Source organism: Drosophila innubila, assembly GCF_004354385.1.
Source record: "Drosophila innubila isolate TH190305 chromosome 3R unlocalized genomic scaffold, UK_Dinn_1.0 2_E_3R, whole genome shotgun sequence".
Lineage (NCBI taxonomy): Eukaryota > Metazoa > Arthropoda > Insecta > Diptera > Drosophilidae > Drosophila > Drosophila innubila.
In genome coordinates, this window is record NW_022995380.1 from 31,345,562 (window position 1) to 31,362,354 (window position 16,793).

General features: G+C 34.9%; 3 protein-coding genes across 3 annotated transcripts; 2 read left to right on the forward strand and 1 right to left on the reverse strand.

The window, feature by feature from the left end:
- Positions 1-5,601: 5,601 nt before the first annotated feature.
- LOC117790434 (40S ribosomal protein S3) lies at positions 5,602-7,020 on the reverse strand. The gene is made up of 2 exons (XM_034629887.1): positions 6,913-7,020; positions 5,602-6,409 (listed from the first exon to the last, which is right to left on the reverse strand). The coding sequence occupies exons 1-2, from the start codon at positions 6,946-6,948 to the stop codon at positions 5,702-5,704; spliced, it is 744 nt and encodes a 247-aa protein (XP_034485778.1). The 5' UTR covers positions 6,949-7,020; the 3' UTR covers positions 5,602-5,701.
- A 4,915-nt stretch (positions 7,021-11,935) lies between these two features.
- LOC117791102 (E3 ubiquitin-protein transferase MAEA) lies at positions 11,936-13,398 on the forward strand. The gene has a single exon (XM_034630759.1). The coding sequence runs from the start codon at positions 12,039-12,041 to the stop codon at positions 13,233-13,235; it is 1,197 nt and encodes a 398-aa protein (XP_034486650.1). The 5' UTR covers positions 11,936-12,038; the 3' UTR covers positions 13,236-13,398.
- Positions 13,399-14,395: 997 nt separating this feature from the next.
- LOC117791103 (ras-related protein Rab-8A) lies at positions 14,396-16,689 on the forward strand. Its single transcript, XM_034630761.1, has 4 exons — positions 14,396-14,672; positions 15,364-15,656; positions 15,931-16,044; positions 16,103-16,689. The coding sequence occupies exons 1-4, from the start codon at positions 14,549-14,551 to the stop codon at positions 16,211-16,213; spliced, it is 642 nt and encodes a 213-aa protein (XP_034486652.1). The 5' UTR covers positions 14,396-14,548; the 3' UTR covers positions 16,214-16,689.
- Positions 16,690-16,793: the final 104 nt, after the last annotated feature.

Here is a 16,793-nt window from a genome sequence, read left to right on the forward strand (position 1 = left end):
AATATATATATGCAATAAAAACTCTAGAAATTTTAGTTTAAAATAGACAAGTGTGTTCCAAAAGTCTCTAGAGTTCTTTAAGAGAATTACTTTTAAAAACAATCGTTTAAAATGTGAGAGATTTAATTTTTTGAAACACATTTTCAAAGTCAAAAAAATCGTTTGACTAAAATTTACTGCCAGTTTCAACAAAGTTTTTAAATTGTGGTACATTTTTGTAATTTTTTGTGCTTTTTTATTCAATTAAAAAAAAATTTTTGTTCAATTTAATAAGTAAAACATTTTGTAAAATCAAAAAAAATCGAAGATTAAATTGAAAGTCTAATATGGTAGAAATTTAAGGAACGATTTCCGAATATTGTCAGAAAATTCGACAGTTAGAACTGAGATATGAATAATCCGTAGGTTGACTTCAGAAACATTTCTATTTTTCGATGCTACACAGTAGTTTCAATATTTTTTTTAGTGTCCCCTTTTATTTACACAAAAAAAGAAGTTGAATGTCTTGTGCAATACTCCAAAAACTGATCCTCAGGCATCCTTAGACCACACATGGTTGTGTCTTATATGACTCACAAGCTTTTCAAGCAGGCGATCAACTCGTGCAACATCATGTTGCATGAACGCGCGTGCCTGGCCACAAGCTAACAATTATGTTGCCCCCACAGAGGGTAGCTTTATGACTTCGATGATCCCCAGCACAGCGGCAACGTAAGAGAGCAAGCTAAATGAATAACGGTCACTCTATCGGCGATCTGTTAATACACTTTAACTATTTTGCTAAGAACAGACACAACTTTCCCACGATCTTCTCAAGAAATTGCTTAAATAGTTGCAGCTTTAAACTGAGAACATTTATAAAAAGATAAACGAATTTTATGAATTGTTATAATCCTTGATAGAGATTGGAGTTTGCAAGTTTTTTCTCACTTTCTCCTTTAAGCTACAAGGATCATGAAAGGTCAGCAAATTAGGGGAATGGAGTGCAGCAAATGCTCATGACTTTGCAGCAACATCTCAGCAGCAACATGAGCAACAACAGCAACAACAGCAACAACATCAGCGGCAACTGATGATGATAAATGTGTCGCCTGATCTCTGGCAGTTCACATGAAAAACACATTACGCGCCAGAGTTTCTTAATGTTCAATAATGATGGTAAAATCATGACACAAGCCTCACAATAATGTTGATAAATCAAAGCAAATACGAGCAATACTTAAACCTCAGACGTCGCTCAGATCCTCTGCAGAAACAGTTAACAGGCATTGTTGTTATACTCTTAACTTGGCCAGTTTCATCAACTTACATAAAATATAAACATTTTTCGGCATGTTCTACAAAATCTCTAAATTTATTGCATTTAGTTAAAAAAAAAATGTTGTTGTCATTTATACATTAATAGGAAATTTATTTATTATTGTTAGAGTTACTCGCATACAAATTTTAAATATATAAAGCTATGTTAAAACTCTTTTGAATTATAGAGAAGCTATTAAAATATTTTCAATTTGTTTATTTATGATTGTCCGATTTAATAAAGGCCTAAATATATTGAAAAAGTACGCATTTATTTTGAAATTAAATAAAAAAAGCTATAAAACGCAACAACTAATTTGTAATAATTCTCAATACCAAAATATCAAATTAAGTTTATTTATAAATTAAATAAAGAATATAATTATAATTTTAAATATATCAATAATTAATATTTATATTGAAAATTTTATTAAGACAATACCAAATGTATTCTGTTTACTTAAGTGCATTTATAAATTAAATAAAGAGGCACAAACTAAATTTTAAATGCATATATTTATTGTTTAAAATATATCAATAATTAATGCTTATATTGAAATTTTAAATTACTTTATGGCAATCGATTTTTGCGACTTCGAAAATATAAATATAAAATTAAATTTTTTTAGAGCATCCAGTAATCGGTGCCTACAAATGTTTGCCTTTCGTTTCTTGTGCTCTTGGTGTTGACATGGCCAGAATCGAAGTCTAGTTATGAACCTGCGCCGACTACGTGTATATCAGCCACATGCATGTGGCACGTAGCACATGGAAACAACAACAGCAACAACACAAAAAAGGCTAGCAACACGTTGGCTGCCACCGCCGCAGACTTGTTGACGGCAGCTTTTGTCTTGGCTGGCTTATTATACCCTGTACCGCAACAGCAATGGGGTATTTCGCATTCTTAATCTAAACTTAAGATATTGAATTAAGAGCTTTAATATTTTAAAACATTTTACACATTTTTATATTGTAAGTTTGTTGGGAGTTTATTTTAAAAAAAAAACTGAAACATTTCTTTCAACTTTTGTGTCTGTAAAATTCCCAAGCAAAGGTAATTCTAAAAAACAATAAAAATTTAAAAGGAAAAATTTTCTTTAAATAAGTTGTTGTAACAAATTTTTTTTTAAATATTTTTAGCACAGCTACAGGTTATATTTAATTTGTACTAGAGCAGCTTTTTATATGATTAAGATGTCCAAAATTAAAAAAAACATGCTCAAAATATCTGAGACAGTGTTAAGTCTTTATTTATAAGGTTTCATCAACATATCTGCAAAATTAAAAAAAATAATTCAAAAGCAGAATAAATTTACAGTTTACGAAACGAACAAATTTAAAATGAAAAAAAAAAAACAAATTAAATCTATCATTAAAAACTAGATAGGTAACACAAAGTCGGTCAACGGACTTGCGATATTAAAGCATGTATTGTTGTCGTTATTATCGCTGTTGTTGCTGTTGTTATTGTTGCTGTTTAAGCCATTAAAATATATAGTTAGTGTTATTGCTGTCAATATGAAAGAGAGGCTCAAAGTGGAGAAGGTGGACGGAAAGGGGAGGTGAAAACAACAACAGAGCACATGTCAGAGTTTTTGGCTTGTTAATAATGTTGCTGCTGGCAATGTTGCTGTTGCTGTTGCTTTTGGCTGTTGCTGCTGCGAGATGATATTGATGTTAGCATAATCACGATCTAATTTATTTACAAATTGTGTTGAAATCATACGTTCAAAGTCGTGTTTAAAACTTAAAGTTCTTTATGATTTATGCGAGTGTTGAAATGCCAAAATGTGTGTACTGAAATTTCTCACAGTCCTGGCCGATAAGCTGTGAACTTAATTGATTGGCCATGTGCAGAGGCAGCTAACTCTACTTGGCCTGATCCCAGGCACTGACTAGGAGTATACTCCTTTTTGGAGTCATGTCCAGGTACCGCTTTGGAGCGCGCTAATTTAGATTTATGATTCAAATCGCAACTGGCCTGATGCGTGATGCCGCTGCCAAGACACTGGCCAAGTCATTTTGGCCATGTCTAGCTAACCAGCCACCCAGTCAACCAATGCAACTGGCCATCGGTTGCATGTGCCCCATTTGTCATGTGGCAGACAGTGTTGCCTAAATTTCCAATCATAAAATAGGCTTATATCATTTTTTTTACTAAATAACTAAAATGTTAACATATATAAATAAGTAAATAATGTAAAAAAATAGATAAATTATTATGCATATGAAAAATTGAATTAGAAATAGTTTTATATTGAGTTTATCCGCATATCTATCATCTACAGAATCTTTATACGTTGGAGATCTAAAAGGAAATTATTTTATAATAACTCAAGTGTAATTGATAACACACAGTCTATTGACATTTAAATTGAACAATTTTCCGACTATTTATTTTAAAAATTTTACTAATTTAAATTCCAAAGTTCTTACTTCTTTATTTTTCTTCTTTAGTGCATTTGAAATATGCTGAAAACTTGTTCAACCTTTTCTTTCGTAATATTTACGACAATCTGCTTTGAAGAAAACTTAATGAATTTAAAGACTTATGTATTAATAATTCTTACGTACTATCTTTTGTCCGTAGTATTATTTCAATAATTTCTTTATTCAAATAATCAAATATCAAAATATTTTCAAATAAGTATTATTTCAATACTTTTTTTGTAAATATTTAAATATCAAAATATTTTCAAATAATGTTTTGACTTTTTTTAAAATAGCTCAAATGTAAACAGAGAATATATTAATTTTCTAAAGTATTCAAAAGCTACCTGGCTATCTGCAAAATAGCCAGATTTTTTAATAGCATTTCTGTTAATTTTTTTAGCCAAATCTAGCTGTAAAAGAGCTAAAAAAAAAGTTAAGAATATATATATATTTAATTGTTTTAAGCATTGAAAACTTACCTCACAATTTTTTAATAAAATTACTTTACATTTTCTTAGCCAAATCTAGCGATGAAATAGCTAAAATGGCAACACTGGTGGCGGAGATGATCGTGTGCTGCTGCAGCTGCGACTTCAGTCCAAGAGAAAACTAAAGTCTCAACATTAATCTCTCTCACTCTCTCTCTCTAACTCTTCTTTTCCCTCTCTGTCTGTCTCTTTCTCAGCCTGCATATAATGTTGATAAATTAGTTGATTGTTGATTTCACGCAGCAATTGATGCAGTTGTTGTTGCTGTTGTTGCAGTTATTGTTGTTGTTGTTGCAAGTACTCATACTACACCATGTCACTGTGCCAAGGAGATGGAGATGGAGAATTCCAAATAAACATATCAACATGATAAATATGCGACCCATAAGCGAGACTCGAGTCTCACTGTTATCGGACAGTGTCTCTACACTGGGCTACACGCAAACCGAAGGACAAGCGCATAAATCAGTTGCCTTCATTTCTTTTTTTTTAATCGCTGATTTCCGCTTCACTGGAAATAAAAACCGGAGATGATACCGACGAGGCAAAAGGAACATTTAAACAAACTGGTTTCTCCACTCTGCAGAATCGGTGAAAATAGCAATGTCATGTGTTGCAATTGAACAACTGCAAGGGCAACCCTCGCACACACTTAGTAAAGCATTAGTTTTCATCCTTTGAGGATCGCAGAAAATTATAATGTAGTTACACAACTGCTATGGATAAAGGTTTGAAAGTTTGAAGTTGGTCGGACTTTGAATCAAGCAACTTTACAAGTCAAAATTTTTGTCAGATTTGACATGATTTTTTACAGAAATATAAAATGTCTCAGAATCAAATTTAAAGTGTTGTTTTATACTAATTACGATATAAGGAGTTGATTAAAAGTGAAAACTTGAGATTTAAAATTTTGAATTTTCGAAAATCTAAAGGGGGGACCCCTAGCATTGAAATCGAGATCCAGAGGGCAATATTTTTTTTGCAAAATACATCAAATTTAAATGCAGAATGAATTAAGAGACCAAACCATGATCAAAATGACATTCTGACATTTGAAAATCGGCTAAGTTTTGATAAAGTTATGAAAGTTTGAAGTTGGTCGGACTTTGAATCAAGCAACTTTACAAGTTAAAATTTTTGTTTACTACACACAACTGTTCGACAACCCTCGCAGACAACTGTTAAGGCAACCCTCGCCAAGTATGGTCAGTTATTTCTACAATTTAAAGTTTCTACAAAGTAGCTGACAAGCATTGCAGTTGCACAACTGTTGTGACAGCCCTCTCATACACTGCACAAAACTGAGGACTCGTCAGTTGTTGTTCTTGTTGTTTACTAAATATTACATTTGTTTATTTAATACACACATTTAAATTGATGTTTTGTTTTGTTGTTTTTTGTTGTTGTTGTATTTAGCGCAAACTCAGAGTTGTTGTTGTTGTAGTTGCTCTTGTTAAACAGTAAGACTTAAGTTAAGTTTACATAACCTTGGCCTCTGAGAGATCCTCGAGAGGCTTGCTTGAGGTTGGGGGAATCTTGTACTCCGTCTCTGGGGTCTCGTAGATCTTCTCCTCCTTGGGCTCCACAACGGAGACGTTGTCGGGCAGCGGCTTCTTGGGTCCAATCTTGTTCTTGGGGTCATAGGGCAACATGATCTTGACCTTGATACCCAGGACACCTTGGCGGAGCAGCACATGACGTGTGGCCGTCTCCACATAGTCGTTGCATGGATCTCCCGAGTGAATCATGAGTCCATCGACGAACTTCATCGACTTAGCGCGCTGACCACGCAGCTTGCCGGAGACAACGACCTCACAGCCCTTGGCGCCCGACTCCATGATGAAGCGGAGCACACCATAGCATGCACGACGCACGGCCAATCCTCCGGTCAACTTGTAGCGCAGCGACTCCGCCTGGGCGATGGCGCAGAGACCACGAGTGGCCACCTTTTCGGCGTACAGCTCGATGCGGCCAGTCTCGAAGTTGAAACGCTTCTGGACCATGGCGGTCAGCTCACGAATGCGACGACCCTTCTCGCCCAGCACTTGCTGGGTCTTGGTGGCCATGATGATGATCTCAGTGCGGGAGGGCGTCACACGCACCTCGACACCGGAGTAACCATCCTCGGCGAGTTCGCGGGTCAGGAACTCGTTCAATTCCGCCTTGAAGATGCCGTCGGAGACGAACTGCAAAGAGAAAAAAACAATTGTTATTTATAATTCATAAGGAACCACAGTTGCCAACTGCCGCCAGTTGTGCTGGAGAGTTGGCAGCACTGTTCCAGCCACAGTTGCCAACTTCCGGAAAGAACCGCTCAAGAATTGGCAGCATTGTCTCCAAAGCATTTGGATGCAATTGCTCCGCAGTTGCCAACTTCTGTATAAGTCTGCTCAAGAATTGGCAACACTGACTTTCATTCATTTTAGTCACAAATTCCATGCATTACTTGGCTCCACTTGCTCCATCCCAGCCACAGTTGCCAACTGCCGCCAGTTCTCGTCAACAGTTGGCAAAGCTGTCTCCAGCTTATTTGCGGGGTGCTCCACACGTCCACGTTTTGAGGTTAACTACGGCTTCACATCTTTTTCACTCAAACATCGCGTACTTCTCACACAGCTTGACACAAATAACACCCACAGCTTCTTTACAATAGTCTCTTGCATTTCCAATGCAATATTCGTTTATTTACCTTACGTTTCTTCGAAATTGTGAGGTTCATGTTCATTTCATACGACTCGCACGGAACGTGGTCAAAAAGAAAGAAAGACAGCGCCCTGCTTTACCGATAACATGGCCGTCGCGTACACTGCTTTATCGACGGCAGAGTTGCTACGGCAAACATACCGATAGTCATGCTACAGCGCACTTATCGATGTGCCGACTATTCAGTTCGTAAAAGTGCTGATAAATTACCTTAAAATTCCTTCCTATTAAATTTAAGCTGCCAATAAATTTGTGCCAGTTCTTTTCGCAAATTTAAACATAACATACCTCATTGTTAAATTTTTGTTTATTTTTATCAATTTATCGATAACAACCAGGGTAAAATCAACTCTGGCAAATTTTCATAAAAAAAATAAAAAGCTCCAAATTTGCGCAGACTTGAAGTTCATAGCGCTTTTGCCAAACTATCAATGTTTCGATAGTATGGGCGCAAAAATTCAAATAACATACCTAATCAGCTGATTCTTATGATAAATTAATATGGATCTTAACAGCAGAGCGATGACACAGAAAATTATTATATGAGGAGCAAAAGTTTACTTATGGCAATATAATTTTTCCTCATTGATCAGATTGTGTGTTAACTCTGGCCAAAAAAATTTTTTAATATAAATTAATTTAATTTAAGTTAGAATGAGCTTGAATATCAAAATCAATTGAAGGATTTAGTTCAGTAGTTCAATTTTTGATGAACGAACTTATCTTTCAAATAGTTCTGTTATCAAATATTTAACTGATTTTTGATTATATTATGAAATTCATATTTATTAAATGAAAACCATAAATAAATTCACTGAACGAACTATATTGAGATTATATGTGCGTCAAGTTAGCAACGGTTCGCCAGCAACGAAAAACGGAACTTGGTTCACGAGTCGGAACCAGTTATGAATTTCCTCATTTTTTAATGTTTTTCGACGTTAAAACAATAAAGTAATGATGCAGAATTGTAGATAATTGTTTTATTTATAGTCTTAAGCAATATTTTGGCAGTTTCAACCCTTGATTTGGGTGAAACAAGTAAACATAAAAAGTGAAAAAGTTTACATTTCCACCATTTCTTAAATATCTAAGCTTAGGGCGAACGGCCCCGAAAACCGCTAATGCACGATTAAAGCCCAAAGTTTCACCTTTCTAATGGGACCATATTTAGAAAAAGTTATCAGAACGTTTTTGAGATATTTTGGAAAGAACGAAGCTACCTCAGAAAAAGCCCCATACAAAATGACCGCCAAAATCAATGTCTGGTTCTCAAACCTTAATATCCTTTCTCAGGAGGAACGGCCCAAAAAGCGGCATATATCAAATTAAAGCTACAAGTTTGGAGAAGCTATTTTAATTTAATTTAAAGAAAGTTATCAGACAGTTTTTGAGAAAATTAATTAATTGTAAATTAACCCCAAAAAGTTCATGAGCAAGTCCTATCGAACTAGTAGCTCCAACGTGAACCGAACTACTACGCAACAGAAAGCTGATTGATATGGGTCGGATATATATGCGCTTCAAAAAATCGTTGCTAACTATTTAAAGGTCGCGGCAGATGCACGGTATGTGGGAGTATAGGCATTAATTTTACTAACATTTTGCTGCAACTTTCATCAATTTCTATCAGACAGTTTTTGAGAAATTTGCATTTTAGTAAATTGACATTTTAGCTGAAATCAAATACATAAAAAACGTGGCAGCTCTTGTACATAAATATTAAAGAGTGGCACCGCTTCAAAATCGTTGCTAACTATTTAAAGGTCGCCCAGATGCACGCTATGTGGGAGTATAGGCCTTAATTTTACTAACATTTTGCTGCAACTTTCATCAATTTCTATCAGACAGTTTTGAGAAATTTGCATTTTAGTAAATTGCCATTTTAGCTGAAATCAAATACATAAAAACGTGGCAGCTCTTGTACATAAATATTAAAGAGTGGCACCGCTTCAAAAAATCGTTGCTAACTATTTAAAGGTCAGATGCACGCTATGTGGGATATAGGCCTTAATTTTACTAACATTTTGCTGCAACTTTCATCAATTTCTATCAGACAGTTTTGAGAAATTTGCATTTTAGTGAATTTGGCATTTTAGCTGAGATCAAATAAAAAAAACGTGGCAGCTCTTGTACATAAATATTAAAAGTGGCAGCTTCAAAAAATCGTTGCTAACTATTTAAAGGTCGCGGCTGATGCTATGTGGAGTATAGGCCTTAATTTTACTAACATTTTGCTGCAACTTTCATCAATTTCTATCAGACAGTTTTGAAATTTGCATTTTAGTAAATTGCCATTTTAGCTGAGATTAAATACATAAAAAAACGTGGCAGCTCTTGTACATAAATATTAAAAGTGGCACCGCTTCAAAATCGTTGCTAACTATTTAAAGGTCGCAGATGCACGCTATGTGGATAGGCCTTAATTTACTAACATTTTGCTGCAACTTTCATCAATTTCTATCAGACAGTTTTTGAGAAATTTGCATTTTAGTGAATTTGGCATTTTAGCTGAGATTAAATACAAAAAAAAGGTTGGCAGCCATATGTTAATGTGGGCTGCCAACCTGACTCGCAAATATGAGTCGATATAAAACTAGGTGGCAGTCACTAAAATGCAAATTTCTCAAAAACTGTCTGATAGAAATTGATGAAAGTTGCAGCAAAATGTTCGTAAAATTAATGCCTATACTCCCACATAGCGCAAATGACCTTAAATAGTTAGCAACGATTTTGAAGCGGTGCCACTCTTTAATATTTATGTACAAGAGCTGCCACGTTTTTTTTGTATTTCTCAGCTAAAATGGCAATTTACTAAAATGCAAATTCTCAAAACTGTCTGATAGAAATTGATGAAAGTTGCAGCAAAAAAAAAATTAAGGCCTATACTCCACATAGCGTGCATCTGCGACCTTAAATAGTTAGCAACGATTTTGAAGCGGTGCCACTCTTTAATATTTATGTACAAGAGCTGCCACGTTTTATGTATTTGATTTCAGCTAAAATGGCAATTTACTAAAATGCAAATTCTCAAAACTGTCTGATAGAAATTGATGAAAGTTGCAGCAAAATGTTAGTAAAATTAAGGCCTATAATTCCCACATAGCGTGGGGGCGACCTTAAATAGTTAGCAACGATTTTTTTGAAGCGGTGCCACTTTTTAATATTTATGTACAAGAGCTGCCACGTTTTTTTATGTATTTGATTTCAGCTAAAATGGCAAATTTACTAAAATGCAAATTTCAAAACTGTCTGATAGAAATTGATGAAAGTTGCAGCAAAATGTTAGTAAAATTAAGGCCTATATATGCATTGACCTTTAAATAGTTAGCAACGATTTTTGAAGCGGTGCCCTTTAATATTTATGTACAAGAGCTGCCACGTTTTTTATGTATTTGATTTCAGCTAAAATGGCAATTTACTAAAATGCAAATTTCAAAAACTGTCTGATAGAAATTGATGAAAGTTGCAAAATGTTAGTAAAAAAGGCCTATACTCCCACATAGCGTGCATCTGGGGCGACCTTTAAATAGTTAGCAACGATTTTTTGAAGCGGTGCCACTCTTTAATATTTATGTACAAGAGCTGCCACGTTTTTTATGTATTTGATTTCAGCTAAAATGGCAAATTTACTAAAATGCAAATTTCTCAAAAACTGTCTGATAGAAATTGATGAAAGTTGCAGCAAAATGTTAGTAAAATTAAGGCCTATACTCCCACATAGCGTGCATCTGGGACCGCGACCTTTAAATAGTTAGCAACGATTTTTTGAAGCGGTGCCACTCTTTAATATTTATGTACAAGAGCTGCCACGTTTTTTATGTATTTGATTTCAGCTAAAATGTCAAATTTACTAAAATGCAAATTTCTCAAAAACTGTCTGATAGAAATTGATGAAAGTTGCAGCAAAATGTTAGTAAAATTAAGGCCTATACTCCCACATAGCGTGCATCTGGGGCCGCGACCTTTAAATAGTTAGCAACGATTTTTTGAAGCGGTGCCACTCTTTAATATTTATGTACAAGAGCTGCCACGTTTTTTATGTATTTGATTTCAGCTAAAATGGCAAATTTACTAAAATGCAAATTTCTCAAAAACTGTCTGATAGAAATTGATGAAAGTTGCAGCAAAAGGTTAGTAAAATTAATGCCTATACTCCCACATACCGTGCATCTGGGGCCGCGACCTTTAAATAGTTAGCAACGATTTTTTGAAGCGCATATATATCCGACCCATATCAATCAGCTTTCTGTTGCGTAGTAGTTCGGTTCACGTTGGAGCTACTAGTTCGATAGGACTTGCTCATGAACTTTTTGGGGTTAATTTACAATTAATTAATTTTCTCAAAACTGTCTGATAACTTTCTTTAAATTAAATTAAAATAGCTTCTCCAAACTTGTAGCTTTAATTTGATATATGCCGCTTTTGGGCCGTTCCTCCTGAGAAAGGATATTAAGGTTTGAGAACCAGGCATTGATTTTGGCGGTCATTTTGTATGGGGCTTTTTCTGAGGTAGCTTCGTTCTTTCCAAAATATCTCAAAACGTTCTGATAACTTTTTCTAAATATGGTCCCATTAGAAAGGTGAAACTTTGGGCTTTAATCGTGCATTAGCGGTTTTCAGGGCCGTTCGCCCTGAGCTTAGATATTTAAGAAATGGTGGAAATGTAAACTTTTTCACTTTTTATGTTTACTTGTTTCACCCAAATCAAGGGCTGAAACTGCCAAAATATTGCTTAAGACTATAAATAAAACAATTATCTACAATTCTGCATCATTACTTTATTGTTTTAACGTCGAAAAACATTAAAAAATGAGGAAATTCATAACTGGTTCCGACTCGTGAACCAAGTTCCGTTTTTCGTTGCTGGCGAACCGTTGCTAACTTGACGCACATTGAGATTATTGACACTGAACTATATGACGTACAATCAGGTATTTAGCTCGTTCGTTCACATTAGTGATTAGTTCAATAGAACTTAATCTGAACGATACGATACAACTCTAGTGCATCGATAATTTCACAGCTGTAGAACAAAGCAGCGAGCAATTGCGTCTCATTAATAAAAAAAAACGAAAATAAATATTAAAGCGAATCAAGTTAAAGATCAAAATGTCGGAGATAAAGGCGTTGGAGCACGCCACACTGAAAGTGCCATACGAAATACTAAACAAACGCTTTCGCTCGGCCCAAAAGATAATCGACCGAGAAGTGGACCAAGTGATGAATGTATCGAGACAGGTGGAAAAGGCCTTGGACGCAACTGAGGAGGATCAGGAGCCTGCAACGCTTGCGGAGGTGACCAAACTGATGGGAAATGTGGCCCAAAAGCTGCAGGTGCTAAAGCGCAAGGCGGACGAGAGCATAACGGACGAGCTGAGCGTCACACAGATCTGCAAGCGTAAGTTGGAGCATCTCAAGGGGATTATGCCACAGAATCGCAGCACTGGCGAAGTGTGTCAGGGTTCGGTGGATCAATGGAAGCGCATACGACTGGATCGTCTGGTCATTGAGCATCTGTTGCGCATGGGGTACTATGAGACGGCCGAGGAGCTTGCCGCACGCTCCGATGTTCGTCATCTGACCAATCTGGACATATTCCAAACCTCACGTGAGGTGGAGGATGATCTGGCCAATCATAGCACTACCAAGTGTGTACTTTGGTGCATTGACAACAAGTCAAAGCTGCGTAAAATCAATTCAACTATTGAGTTTAGTCTGCGTGTGCAGGAATTCATTGAGCTAGTGCGTCAGAATCAACGCTTTGAGGCGGTGAAGCACTCCAGACGCTACTTTCCAGCTTATGAGAAGACGCAGCTGAATGAGATCTGTCATGTGATGGCACTTCTCGCCTATCCTGTCGACACTGACCTGGATCACTGCAAGAGATACATGGATCCCAAGCGCTGGGAGCAACTTGTCTTGGACTTTCGCCATGAGAACTATCGCCTCTTCCAACTATCGAATACATCAGTATTTTCAGCAGCCGTTCAGGCTGGTTTATCAGCGTTAAAGACGCCACAATGCTACTCACAGACCTGTCGCAATCTCAATTGTCCCGTCTGCCAGGAGGATCTCAATCGGATTGCGCTCAAGTTGCCCTATTCCCATTGTGTGCAGAGTCGTCTCATTTGCCGGGTCACTGGACTCCCACTCAACGAGCACAATCAGCCCATGATGTTGCCAAATGGACAAATCTATGGCCAGCAGGCGCTGAGGAAGATCACCAAAGAGGATGGCACCACAACTTGCCCCGTAACCAATGTCAAATTCACAAAACCCAAAATCGAAAAAGTCTTTATCATGTAAACGGAACTAACACTCAATCTGTCAGCCAGGGACATTTATTGTTTTAAGTTTTCAAACAAATATTCAATTTTATTGTTTACAAATCACTTAACGGAATCACTTTTATGTTTAAACAAAAAAGTTACGGAATAAGATTTAATTAAGAAATTTTATTTTAAATTTAAAGTCAAATATTTTTGAATGTATCACCAATATTTAAAAATATGAATTTATTTTGTGTATTTTATCATAAATGTAATATCATTATATGATACATAACAATACTTTGGATTCTAAATTTTGGTATTCCATTTTACATTTAAGCAGAAAAAAAGTTAAACTCAAAAAATAAACTTATTCCGTAACTTTTATTCTAAAATTAAAAATAAGTGTTACTGCGAAACTTTTGAATGAACATTTAAAACCAGAATTTAAAGAAATGTATATTATTAAAATTCGAAATAGAATTTTTCGCGGATTTTGATAATAGAATGAAAAAAGTTAGAAATTTTGCTGTAATTTCTTTTCGTTCCCTGGTTTTCTGTCTTTATTATTATTATTAGGTTTATTATTACTATGTTAAGCAAAGAGAATCGACTATATATTTTAAATGACTCACTTGTCTATGATAAATCTGTGTGTGTAATTCTAAGTGGCGCCTTTTAGCTTGAATTTCGATAACGATTAATTAAGCTTTTCGCAAGCCCATTTTATGACTTTGCGCCGTCGCAACTTTATTGATTTTCCGACAGCGCTGCCAGCAGAAGCTGCAGCAGCAAAAACAACGGCAGTTTGTCGATGTTGATTCATGTTGCATGCAACGCGGGCAACGTAATAATATACTAAGTCGTTAAGTGAAAAACTATTCAAATACATATATCAATAAAAATAAATAAAAAATCAAATAAGCAAACTTTATAACATTTTTTTATTTCTGGTGTAATTAAAAAAGCAATTGCCTATTGAAAAATGCATTGAAAACTGTGAAATATAAATATTTCATTAATTCTTAATTTGAAATACAAAAAATTTATGTAATTGTTGAACTTAAATCTATAATATACAAGAAAAATATAATAAAATATGTATATATATACAATATGTATATAATGCAGCATCAGCTATAGCAAAAAAACAGCTGCAACATAATAATAACAAAAACAACAACAAACAGATACACAAACTACCCCCACAGCCAAACCTCCATAACACCACCAACCAATACCAATACCACCCAAACAAGCAGGCAGAAAACCCTAAAAGAAAAAAAGGCAAAAACAATTCAAGAATCAAGTCCAACTGTAATTCTAAACCCGCTCGGAGCATTTCACAATATGGCTTTGGATTTTGTGGCCACCTACAAAGTGCTCGTCTTGGGCGACTCCAATGTTGGTAAAACCTGCATTGTGCACAGATATTGCGATGAGAAGTACTACGACACATACATTTCCACCATTGGTAGGTCTACCTGCAGTATGTCAAGTAATTGTTTTGACACGAGCAAATATTCACATAGTTGTTATCTTTATATATAAAATTCTTTGTCCTGACTGACTGATTGATCATTGCACAGCCCAAACCGTAAGACCTAGGTGGCTGAAATTTTCACACAATATAGCTGAGACAATTTATTAAAAAAAGTGTTCCAACTTAATGTATATCATTATTTCTTTTTTTAACTTGTTCTAAAACCTATAAATATCTAAAATAGAAAAAAACGAAGTAAATGTTTACCGGTCTCGATTTCTCATCTGCTTAACTTTCTTAAATTTGTAAAAATTTAAGAAAAACTAATATAAATTTACGAAGTGTGACCAAAAAGTTAAAACGCGATTTTGGAGACACAAGTTCGATTCCAGGATCTTTTTTTTTTTTTTTTTTGGTTAAGCCTTCAGTTATTTATTTATTTGTTATTCCTTAGCGCTACGAGAATGAATATTATACTAATTTTATATTATAATTTAAGGCACTATTCACATTTGTTTTCAATACTTCGTTAAATATTTTTTTGTTACTTATTTTTGTTTATTTTTCTTTTTAGTTTTTATTCTTATTTACCATAATAAAAACACTTTCTTGACTGACTGTATATTTATCCTTTATCTAACTTTAATTGATATTATTGTAATACAATTGACTCTCTTAATAGGCATTGATTTCAAACAGAAACTTATTAATCTCGATGGAGTGCCCATAAAGCTGCAGATTTGGGATACAGCTGGTCAGGAACGTTTTCGCACACTAACCACAGCCTATTATCGCGGTGCCATGGGCATATTGCTAATGTACGATGTGACCAATCTGGAGAGCTATAACAATTTGTCATATTGGTTGCGCAACATTCAGGAGAATGCTTCCCCCGATGTGGTCAAAGTGCTCGCCGGCAACAAATGTGAATGCTCAACGACACAGCGCATGGTGGACAAGGAGAGAGGTGAAAAGGTGCGTCAGTCAATCAAATAAGCCCATAATAATAATGAATTAATTATTAATTATAATTATAATTAATATAAGCTTTTGAATTTTCTTGAGATTCAAGAAATGGCAAAGTTTATCAGACTTTGACTCGTTACATTGACTGTTATACAAACAGGATAAATATATATAAATGTAACACTTTTAAGTTGTCTATCTTGAGCATTAGAGAAAATATTTATAAGCATATTTAATTACTAAAAAGATTTCAATTAATTAACGCCAATTTTACTTTGTTCAGATTGCCGAAAACTTTGATATGCCATTTTTTGAAGTATCATGCAAATCGAATATTAACATTGAGGATGCCTTTTTATCGCTGGCTCGAAAAATACGTGAACAACGCGAAAGACGAGTAAGTATTATAATTTGTATAAGTTACTTTCAATATAATAATTTAATTTTATTTATAGGGCGACAACTTTGACAACGATGATAAACAGGACAAAAAGTCACCGGGTTCCAATGGATTGGGCACTTTCAGTTTGGGCAGCCTCTCTGGTGATAATCGATGCACCTGTTAGATTGATAGAGAATCATCTATGGAATGCATCTTTCGATCGCATGATTAACCTGAACCTGAGTTTGTCCAATATCTTTAGGCAGTGCTAGCAACAAGTTCGTGCATGTCTAAGCCATATAACGATGCAATTATGAAAGGAAATGAAAGATTTTAAATGCATCCAACGGATGATGTCAAGAGTGTCAAGTGAAGCCTAATTATGAGAACGTACAGATTGTGCATTTTTAAGATAGTCCAAGTATAGCATAAATATTTTAGCATATTCGTGCAGATACATATATACAAACATAATAGTCGCGTCTTGATTTCCATATAACTAATTAAGCTAAATAAGTATAAAAATATATATATGATAATTATAACTATAAATATATATTGTAAATTATGGTTTAGCTATCTGAATGTAAGCCGCCTGTAACAAAAGATTGATTCAGTTACAATTACAAACTTTTAAAGTAAAACAAAGCAAAGATTCAATAATGTCTATATATAAAACTTTTTTTCTACTGACGGGATTGAGGATTTTTGACTGGTGAGTACCGACAGTATGTAAAACCATTTTTTTTTTTTTTTTTTAAATT